The sequence below is a fragment of the Hordeum vulgare genome, chromosome 4H (genome assembly GCF_904849725.1).
Source record: "Hordeum vulgare subsp. vulgare chromosome 4H, MorexV3_pseudomolecules_assembly, whole genome shotgun sequence".
NCBI lineage: Eukaryota > Viridiplantae > Streptophyta > Magnoliopsida > Poales > Poaceae > Hordeum > Hordeum vulgare.
In genome coordinates this window covers 512,818,348-512,829,024 of record NC_058521.1, presented here as the reverse complement: position 1 = coordinate 512,829,024, position 10,677 = coordinate 512,818,348, and the positions used below count along the sequence as shown (strand labels likewise).

Here is a 10,677-nt window from a genome sequence, read left to right as displayed (position 1 = left end):
AAACATGGAAAATGAATGTAGCTTTCAGAGAAAACTAAAATAAAGAATGCAAGTTGCCCGTGAGCTGCTCATCTGATATGTTGATTCATTGAAATGTCCTTCATCGAAGAAAAAAATCTGATATGTTGAGGTGATTGTTGTAGAGAATATGTGCATTTTTACAAATTTTAATCCGGAAATACAATAGGTAAAATATGATGAACATAGTACGCAAAATATTTGTACCAACAAAAGTACGAACTAGACAAGTAATCAAGTATGTATGATGAATATAACATGTCCATATAGATTGCTAGTACCAAAGTTTCCAAAGTGGTCCCTCATAGAAGGGGGGGGGGGGGTAAGAGCACGTAAAATTTGGCGGATGAACATACGTTTGCAATGACAACATTGTCGGACGTTGACATGTTGTGAAGGTAGTATTTGTCTCTAGGGAAGTAGTCTTCGCTGTGTAAGTAGTCCCGCAACATCTGGTTTGGCTTCTTTCACGCGGAAAAAAGCGAGATACATGATGCATAGGTCCTGGCCCGTCTTGGCTCGGTCACGAACCACTGATGTGTGAGCGGACACGAGGCGTGGCAAGTTGGTGTCGGAGGAGAAGTGTGCGTGTATGCGTTCTCTTCTCATGCTTCTAGTGTGTGTAGAAGAACCAACCATATATATTTGTCTAACTCACATTTCAACCACTAGCAAAGTGGGAAAACTCTAACACCTCTTGTGGTGCATGAGGGAGCTATGTAGGCCTAGGAATAATTTTACATTAATAATGGGCTAGGTCCAAACAATTCCAACAATTGTAGCGAAGGGAACAGTGGTGCAATCTCCAAAGTGTTGTTACCATGGAGGCTTCATCGATTTCACCCCGCGACCACTCGATGAGCTCAAGAACTGGTAGTCGAGGCTCGGTTATGATGTTTCAGGTGCTCATACGAAGGAGATCAGAACTTTGGTGTGATGTACTCTGAGGTGCTCATGCAACTTATGTTCACTTTTCTAGTTTTAATTAATGGATAAAAGTAGTCTTCGTATTGAATGACTGCCTTTCCCTGAACAAACTGGTACTTGAAAGTTTGATCATGAATACAATTTGGAACCATTATCTTGCACCCACGCACATTGCACCCCGATGCACCCACGATCAAAAACTCAGCAAAACATTTTTTTTTAAACTTTGTGGATGTGATAATGACCAAATGTTTTAGGTGCTTGCAAATTTTTGTGACGAAATAACATCCGAGGAAATCTGTACAAAGAAGACAAAGTTTGTGCTGAAAACATGTGAACAGTAACTTGAGTGGAGAACATCATTTGTATTTCGTTTTGTATGGACACCATTTGATCATTTTTGGTGACGAAACTTTGCAAGCTCCTAAAACATTTGCTCATGGTCACATCCACCAAGTTTCACATTTTTTTGATTTTGTTTTCTATTTTTTGAAATTTACTGTTCACTTAGTGGGTGCAGCCACTACTTTCCCTTAATAATGGGATATGCCAAACAATTCCAACAATTGTAGCGAAGGGAACTAGGGTGCAATCTCCAAAGTGTTGTTACCATGGAGGCTTCATCGATTTCACCCTGCGACCGCTCGATGAGCTCAGGAACTGGTAGCCGAGGCTCAGTTATGATGTTTCAGGTGCTCACACGAAGGAGATCAGAACTTTGGTGTGAAGTGTGATGTACTCTGAGGTGCTCATGCAACTTATAGTCACTTTGCTAGTTTTAATTAATGGATAAAAGTAGTCTTCATACTGAATGGTTGCCTTTCCCTGAACAAACTAGCACTTGAAAGTTTGATCATGAATACAATTTGGAAGCATTATCTTGCTACTAATTCTTATATCATCATCAGCGGCGCTCTGTTGTTATGGATGTAATGATTTCACGACCCTCCTCGAATAAAACTGGACCCATATGGTTTAGCAGGTGTTAGATGATGATTTAAGATGATTGGTTATCATAAAGGACAAGGGTTCCATGTGGTTATCAAGTGAAACATCACCTATGGTCCAGTCCGATGCTATCGTAAACTATCTCCTTCTATTTCTATTCTGTAAGGAATCAATGATTGATTTAATTTTGGGGTGTGCCGGAAAGAATCTTCAGGGATGCCCTTGTTTAGGACTAACCATACATTAATCAGACTGCATTGCAGTGATGAAATTTCTTTAGGAGTAGACGACAACACGTACTCCCTTCATAAACTAATATAAAAATATTTAGAACATTATTTTAGTAATCTAAATGCTTTTATGTTAGTTTACAGATGGAATACTATTCACGAGGGCAGTCAAGTGTTCACACATGCATTCTGATCAGCCTCCGAGTTCTGGCTTCTTCGCACCAAGACTAATTTTGAAATGTTGTCCCACTGTGAGCCTTGAATTATTTGCATATCTTAATGAATTGATTTCACCTGACCCGTCCGGTCACCAAAATTAAACTGCAACCACAAATACATTAGTCACACGGTCACACCACACCATACAATCACACAGAATACAGAAAAATACATGTGGCCCTATGCCGACGACAGGTACGCGCAAGATCATCGGCCGTTGCCTCGCAGCTATGCAAGATCACAACTTGCATGGCAAATTGGGCAAATTGGCGATAGCAACCTTATCCTTGGATGCACTTCATCCGTTCTGCGCAATGCTGACAAGGAGAAGGGACACGCAGCAGAGAACAAGAACAACAAGGGGGGCAGACAAATCTTAACTGAGCCCTTGAATATATGCTGCTGGAATGCGACCAGCGCTAGTGTGGTGTGTAGTGACCGAGTGGCATGGCCCATGACAGTGCCCACCGCAGCACTTTTTCTAATGGAGGACACTGTGATGTGTACACTACACAACACGCACGCAGAGAGATAGAATAGAACCAATGCTGATATCTTCTGATCGATTAGAGGTTGACAATGCTTGGCGACAAGCCTTTTGGATTTTAATCTACTCTCAACTTGATCCCCAATAAAAAAGAAACAGCCGTTCATGGCCTATCTGCAGTTGTTTATGGCCACCGGTCGAATCGGATCCCGTCCGCGCGCTACTCGTTGTTTACAGCGACAGCTCGTTGCTTGGCAAGTTTGAGACAGCTCACTGGATCAAGAAGAGTACAAATGTAGGTGCATAAAGTCAGGAACGGGGTGGAAAAACGCATGTATGTTGACCCTAGGTATATACTGTAGAAAGGTAGGAGTACCATTCCTTCAGCCTATCTGCAGTTGTTCATGGCGACAAAGTATCATATTTCCTCGTAGGATTTACAGCGACAACTCGTCACTATTTGTCCGTCCAAACAAGTTTTGGGTCAGGACGACTCACTGGATCGACAAGAGTGCAATCTATCTATTAATGTAGTAGCGCCACTAGTAATTTACAGGAAGTCAGGGACAGGGTGTGAGAAAAAAATGCATCCGTATCCTAGCTTGTGCTGCAGAAACTCGGAAGAACAGAACCGATGATGGATCTTTACTACGTACGTACTACGTACTCTCGGAAATAGGTTTATGTACTCAAGCTCTCTTTTGTCTGTGTACAGTTGGAGCAGCCATGCATGCCTCAAAGACTCAAACATCCTCAGCATATCTCGCGCTGGTGGTGGTGTGGTCGTCCTCCCGGAGCAGGAACAGGCCGCCGGCCGGGCTCTTGGCCCGGTCGTCGAACCTCTCGGAAAGGAAGAAGCTCCGGAGGGAGTTGAGGTTCCACGGCGCGTCCACCTCGACGGCGAAGGCGGCGCGCACGGGGCGGTGGTCCGACAGCCGCGACTCGCACCGGTCGTACCTGGTCTGCTTCAGGCCGGCGCCGCGCCACAGCACGCGGTCGCACCACGCCGGCGCTCGCCGCTTCAGCTTGTCGCCCTTCTTGCCCAGCTGGGCGCAGCCGTAGTAGGCGTCCGAGTTCCGGTGGTACTTGTACGTCGGCGAGAACGTGATCGCCCCCTCGTTCCACCCCTGGAACGTCCCTCCTTCCGACGACACCTCGCCCCGCAGCTGCAAAACAACAACCAAATCACCCATGAGTCTTCAATTTTCTTGAAACCAAGTCTTCAAATTTTGGTTCCCTTGTGGTTTGCAAGTCCTTTTAAACTGCTATATAATTTCGTTGTGGTTTGTAGTACTAAGTTAGATCTGCTGGTTGAATCTGTACCTGGTCGTTGTCCAGGAGGGTCTTCCAGTCGTGCCTCTCCACCAGCAACCTGGTCTTGGCCTCGGGCAGGGAGATCCGATAGTTGAGGTCCCCAAGCAGGATCACCCGGCTGCGCAAGAGTACAAACAGTTAGAAACTATACTGACACACCACACCGGTCAAAGTCTACCGCATCAACATGCATGCATGATCACCACTTGATTCCGACCCGTCTCTGTCACGGGCGCCGGCCGAGTGAAATTAAGCATTCTGATTGTGGAAAACTTTCAGTTACCGTCGCTATTAAGATGTTAGTATTTCATACCACCACTTCCCTGGATCACCGGTCTGTCATAGAAAATAGATGCGACGCGTTCACTCTTGCTACTTGCTGGAGTGCTTAATTTTATTATTAGTCGTGCCTACGTGCATGCCGTGACATGATCAATACGTGTGTACAGTGGTAAACTGCCCGGCTGGCAAGTAACCCCGTGCTGAACGGCACGGCAAACACCTACCCTTGATTTACCGGTGCCGTGGACGGTGCAACCACCGGATAAGATAACGACCGCGGTGGCGAGCTCGATCAAATCGTGACTGTAACCGGCAAGGACGGCGGCTGTTGATATTTCCCTCGCCGGTCAACGGCGACAAAACCGGCAGTATGATGTGATGCATTCTATAGTAATCCCTCCGTCCCATAATATAAGACGTTATTAATTACGTTTAGAGTGTACTGCTGATTACTGTTTTGCAGGCTGATGCCTCCATCTAGCCTTACCAAAACTTGGCAAGGGTTGGCTTGCCAACTTTTGGCCAACTATTTGGCATAAATATGTGAGAGGAATGGGTGTACACTATCGCCCCATAGGCGAGCGACTAGGTGTGGGCAGCAAACCAAACTGACTTGATCGACTTGCGGCATGCACGGAGCGCATGAAAATAATTAAATGTAGGACGATGTACTTACTCGTGATCTAGAATCTTGTGGGGCGAGGCGAGCGACGGGGAGGAGGAGGAGGAGCAGTGGCGCCGCGGGAAGCTCGTCCGCCGGAGGATCTCCGCGGCGTCGGCGTTGCGGTGGGCCTCGTCGCCCTCCCTGCCGCCGGACGCGAGGTGGCAGCACACGAAGCAGAAGCTCGTGTCACGCAGCCAAAACCTCACGGACACGGCACCCTGCACAGAATTTGAATAATCTCTTGTCAGTTGCCGCCGATGTATCCTCCCACTCCCCAAGCGCGCGCATGTCCGTCTGTATGCATGTAAACGTAGGCATGCACGCACGCACGGACGCACCTTGTTGCCGAGGCAGCCCATGACGCCGCAGCCGACGCAGGAGACGCTGGGGCGGCGGACGAAGCGGCGGAGGTCGCCGCGGACCCAGACGGTGAGCAGGATGCCAACCATCTGCTTGCTCACCACGCACCGGAAGTCGCGCGACTGCAGGCCGCCGGCACCGTCCCTCACCGGATGCACCTTCTGCTTCTCACCTCCCCCGGTGGCGCCCGGCGAAGGCGAGGGCGACGACCGGTTCAGCGCGGCCCGAACGAGCTCGTTCCACCGCATGCCGATGCGGTTCTTGTCCGCGCCCAGCACGTTCCGCGCTCTCAGCGGCACCACCTCCTGAAATCTGCACATCGATCGTAGTACATGCCATTTTGTCACTAACCACATATGCCTACGTAGCATGAGCGTCGAGGTCGCTGCTCGCTTGGTAATTACGTACCCGAGGACGTAGATGTCGTAGGTGCCGTTCGTGGTGTCGAGCCACTCGGACAGGTCGAGGTCGTCCGGTGGCGCCACGCCGCCGACGTTCCACGTGCTCGCGAACAGCCTGGTCGATCCATGAACGATCAGTTGCCGATTAACAATAAGAAAACCCAGCATGCACTCCACGCCACGGCCGGCGCAAGTTGGGATGATGATGATCTACTTGCTAGCTAGAGCCTAAGCACGGTGGTTGGTGATCGCTGATTGAGGTAGCAGACAGACAGACATGTATGCATGCACGCACGCACGCACATACCTGTACTTGAGCGTCTTGTTCCGCTGCTGCGGCCGCGCCCGCTTGACGCACCGCTGCGCGTCGGCGTCGGGGCTGCACCCGTCGAACTCCTCCTCCGCGGCGCCGGCGACCGCCGGGAAGTCGGCGACGAAGGCGTGGCTCCCGGATGGTTTCCTGAAGAGCTTGTTGGCCACCAGCCTCGGCCAGAGAACCTGGCCGCCACCATATGCACAGGACAAAGTTAGCTATGAAGCTGGACAGGATCGATAGGGCCGGGGTAAAGCAGATGGAGAGGGCGATGCCTACCTCCGCTTGGCTCTGATTCTCCAGCATGGTGAGAGCACCGTAGCCAGCAGGGTAGCTTAAGCTATGGCTAGGTCCTCCTGGTTGTACTAAGTAAAGTGGAATGGAGGGGAGGGAAACGTTGGACGGGGTAGGGAAAGCGGGCTTAAATAGGCCGGGATCGAGCGAAGCCGCTACGCTAGGCGACGGGGAGCCAATAGACAAATCCTACCACTACGCGAGGGGTGGATGTGACTGGATGTCGATCAGTCTGGTTGTAATGGACAGCATCATATACTATATCATGCATATGATATTAGTGTGATACCACATTCTTTATGCATAGTATCATATGTTAGTATCATAGTGTAGTTTATTTATTGTCATGCAAGACACATAATAGCACATCATTTAATATGATACGGTATCATGATATGATACTTAACCCTTTTTTTCTTCATTTAATTCTATGTCACCTCATCGAAAATGCCTAGTTGACATGCATGATACTATCTATGATATTACCGTTACTGTCAGCCTCATGAGTGTAGGGCTTGCACTGCATGGTGCATAAAGAACGGTGGCCGTGACAGTGGGAATAAAAGCCGCCTTTCCAGCCTTCATCTCTAGGCGGTCAAAGAGTGGGATCACGGTGAAGATAAACTAGATTTTTTCGGGGGACCAACGGACCGGAGACGGGGAGGGGGCGCTGTTCAGCCACAGCTGTAGTAGTGGACTGGCGTACACTGGCTAGCTGTGGTGCATGCTAACAAAATTCCTATGTCCAGCTAAGACGCTGATGTGCTTTTGCCAGAGTCCATCCAACGACTGGCGACCATCGTCGTCCGTTTGGATCGGCGCGAAAAAAAGTTGGTCCAAGCACGCAGACCCAAACAAACGCGCATCCGTTTTTTATCCACCCGCCGACCCATTCTCGATCCAATTTTTAAGCCTGATTTACGTCGACGCGGACACGCACGACGCACGCTTACTCCCCTCCCTGATCCACAAGTCGGTGATAAAGCGGCCACTTTTCCTTCCATTTTCCCCAACCCTCCCGCTCGCTCCCGCTCCCACCGCCATGGACAACGACCTCGAGGCCGCCGCCGCCATCACCTCCTTCGCCTCGTCCGCCGCCGCCGCCGAAGCCAGAGCCAAGACCCGCGCCCCCCACAAGGCCGCCACGCCACCCAAGAAGAAGAAGGAGTTGACGCCCGAGGAGCGGGTTGTGGAATCGGCCAAGAGGAATGGACGGAGGCACGCACAAGATGCAAGGGCGAGGCAGCTGCCGCCGCCACCATCGCCGCCGTCACGCAGCAGGAAGACAACAATGCCCGGGTGAAGGAGGCAACGAGGGAGGTCTTGTTGTACCTAGGGGTAAACCCTAGCCAACACGGGCTTGTCGTCGCCGTTGCCGCGGCCGCGGGCAGCACGGGCTCGTCAGCATATCCTCGGATAATGTTGCTGGAGTCGCCGCGCGCGTCTTCCACGCAGTCGATTCCTGGCTTTCACGTCTACAGGCAAGGCATCCGCTTCTCCCCCTTCCACGCCCGCGCCAGTGACCATTGAACTCAACGCCACACCAATGTCAGGTGAAGGCCTTTTTAATCTAAATGTGCGGACATAAAATGGGTCGTCCCTGTTAGGCACACGACCGACCCAAAAAGAAAAACGGATGAACGTAGAGCGGCGGTCGACCCAAACGGACAAAAAACGAACAAAATCGCCGTCCGTTTGGATCGGCTAGTTGGAATTTCTCTAACTAGTGACCGCCTCCTTTGGGGAATTGTTCTTGATGTCAAGCTCCTGCTACCATTCGTGGTATGCTTGAGAAAACTTCTATTTGGGTTTGGAAAGAAAAATGTTCCTTTCTCGTAATGTTCCGGGGATTTATTGGCCGGTTATAAGCTTTGTCGGACCAACGTTGTATTTTATAAGAGTAATTGTTCTTAACAGGTTATATGTGTTTACATGAAAATTTTCGATGTCTTAGCTTCTAAGCGCATCTTGACCCCTACATCGTACATCATATCTATCCATGAACCCGTGAAATCTAGTCCGCGGAGCGATGGGGACTTATCCACATACAGTGAAGCAAGAGCCGTCCATTAAAAGCTAGTCACAAATGTTTGGTCACATTTGGTATAAATATAAACAAACTTAATGGATTTCATTCAAATTTAGAAAATTCTTACATGAAATTGGATGATTTTCATCTAACCGGAGCACATTAATCATATTTTCAACTAATCTATAGAGATTAGGCCAGTCTAACCTAGTCTAAAACATAGTTGTCCCCCGCAGTGCTGTTTCCCACATCATGTTTTTCCCATGTCCGACAGCAAACTCTCGGCCGACCATGAGCCCTGAAAACTAAACCTTCAACACAAAGGCATAGCTTCCACCTTCACGATGATGAACCCGCCAAGCTTATCTTTAGCGCGAGGGAAAGAGTAGTGGGCTTTGCCTCCGCGAAGCAGGCAAGCTCATCGGTTGTGTGCCCCGGCAAGATGGTGGCGGTTATAAGCTTTGTCGGACCAAGCGGCGATGGCGGCGGCCTTCCATGTTCTACTCACCCTCGCTATCGGACGGGGGGGGGGGGACTGATGGGGTCACCTACTAGTGGTAGGGTCATGTATCAGACATCGAGGGCCTACATAGGGCCCCACATGGCCATAGAAGTCTCAGGACTACAAATGCATTCGGATGGATACACAATATCCACTCGAACCATGGGGTCACTCGGACGCCTTCCAGTCAGTCGGCCATACACCAGCACTCGGACATAGACAAGTATGGACGACAAGGTAGCTTCAACGGTCGAGAGACTTAAAACAATACATGTAGTGCAGTCAAGACTAGCATTACTAGTATCGACTGTAGTTAGAGCTGCCGTTTCTAGTAACGTTTCGAGTAACTCACATTAAATGCCCTTGTAATAACGCTCGGCGGGTCCTGGCAAACTCTATATAAGCCACCCCAAGCTCTGTGACAAGGGTTCAACATTTGTTGTAATAAGACACCCCTAGAGAAAATACAAGCCTCGAGACACGAGACGTAGGGTCTTTACATCCTCTGAGAGGGGTGTTAGAGCATATATCTCCATATGTGGTTTTGGTAATTGATGACAATTCCTATGGACTAATGGTTGCCTTAAGTTATATTTATAGGATTTGTCCATAGGCACTTCTTGAAGTCCATCTGTTGGGTTCAAGGAGTTTATATGATGACCAAGATGGTATCAAAGTATTATTCAAATAATGGTCTTAGAGACACAAGGTTGATCAAGATCTCACACAAAGAGTAAATCAAGATGATCAACACACAAAGCGTACAAGATGTACCGAGAGGGATCAAGTGATCCCATGGTATGGTAAGCATTGTCCATTACGTGTTTGTGTACTAACCCATGGTCTTCGTGAGAGTTCTATGTGGGGTTAGGTATGTCTCCATGGGCTTGCGTCTAGAGGAAGATCTCATACAACCCATGAAGGATGACGTCAAGTGGTGATCGTCATCAAGATTGCGGTGTGCAAGTTCAAGTGAATCAGCACGAAGATATCATGCTTGAAGCCTGCCGTCCATTGTGGTGGAAATGGACTTGTGAAGATATACTGAAGAGCGGCTCACCCATGTTGTGTATGGGGGAGCAATCAACTAGTCTTCATCAAGCCAACGTAATCAAGAAGGTGGTCCATCTTGAGGAAGCCAAGATCATCGTCATCTAGCTCAACAGGTCGAGGTGCAAGGTATAGGTTTGCCCTTGATAGGTTTTCCGTTTTAGGATAGATTGTTGTACTGTCAAGGGGGACTCTCAAGTGAGTAGCTTGATCGTATCGATCATTGAGAGCTCAAACCATTTTCATCCTTGCATCATACTTCTTGGTTCTTATTTTGTGTTTCTCTTTGTGAGTTTTAGAGCTTATGGTCATCTTCATGACAAGCTCGAGTTCATCGAAAACAGAGTCCATATGCATCTACTATGATGTTTTTGATGATGGAGTTTTTGCCGGTTCTTCATTCATAGAGGTCTCACATCTCTATATCATTGACATTTTCATATCTGCATGGTCTTAAGATTGGGTTTGCTCGATTCGGAGCTCGTATGCGAAAGTTATGGCTGTTTCAGTGGCGAGCGGTAGTACCGCTGGACCTAGCGGTAGTACCGCTAGAGCTGGCGGTAGTACCACTGGCCCTAGCGGTAGTACCACTAGAGCTGGCGGTAGTACCGCTGTCCCAGCGGTAGTACCGCCCCTGGT

General features: G+C 48.9%; 1 protein-coding gene across 1 annotated transcript; it reads right to left on the bottom strand.

The window, feature by feature from the left end:
- Nucleotides 1-3,230: 3,230 nt before the first annotated feature.
- Nucleotides 3,231-6,553, bottom strand: LOC123449203 (type IV inositol polyphosphate 5-phosphatase 9). Its single transcript, XM_045126336.1, has 7 exons — nt 6,443-6,553; nt 6,158-6,348; nt 5,858-5,965; nt 5,428-5,761; nt 5,102-5,307; nt 4,153-4,261; nt 3,231-3,995 (listed from the first exon to the last, which is right to left on the bottom strand). The coding sequence occupies exons 1-7, from the start codon at nt 6,467-6,469 to the stop codon at nt 3,573-3,575; spliced, it is 1,398 nt and encodes a 465-aa protein (XP_044982271.1). The 5' UTR covers nt 6,470-6,553; the 3' UTR covers nt 3,231-3,572.
- Nucleotides 6,554-10,677: the final 4,124 nt, after the last annotated feature.

What these genes read in the sequence shown, in the direction of transcription:
- LOC123449203 (XM_045126336.1), bottom strand. Translation starts at nt 6,469, where the DNA reads ATGCTGGAGAATCAGAGCCAAGCGGAG. An exon ending in TACGACATCTACGTCCTCGG is followed by an intron (nt 5,762 to 5,857) that starts GTACGTAATTAC and finishes ATCGATGTGCAG; the next exon opens with ATTTCAGGAGGTGGTGCCGC. An exon ending in CCCTCCTGGACAACGACCAG is followed by an intron (nt 3,996 to 4,152) that starts GTACAGATTCAA and finishes GTTGTTTTGCAG; the next exon opens with CTGCGGGGCGAGGTGTCGTC.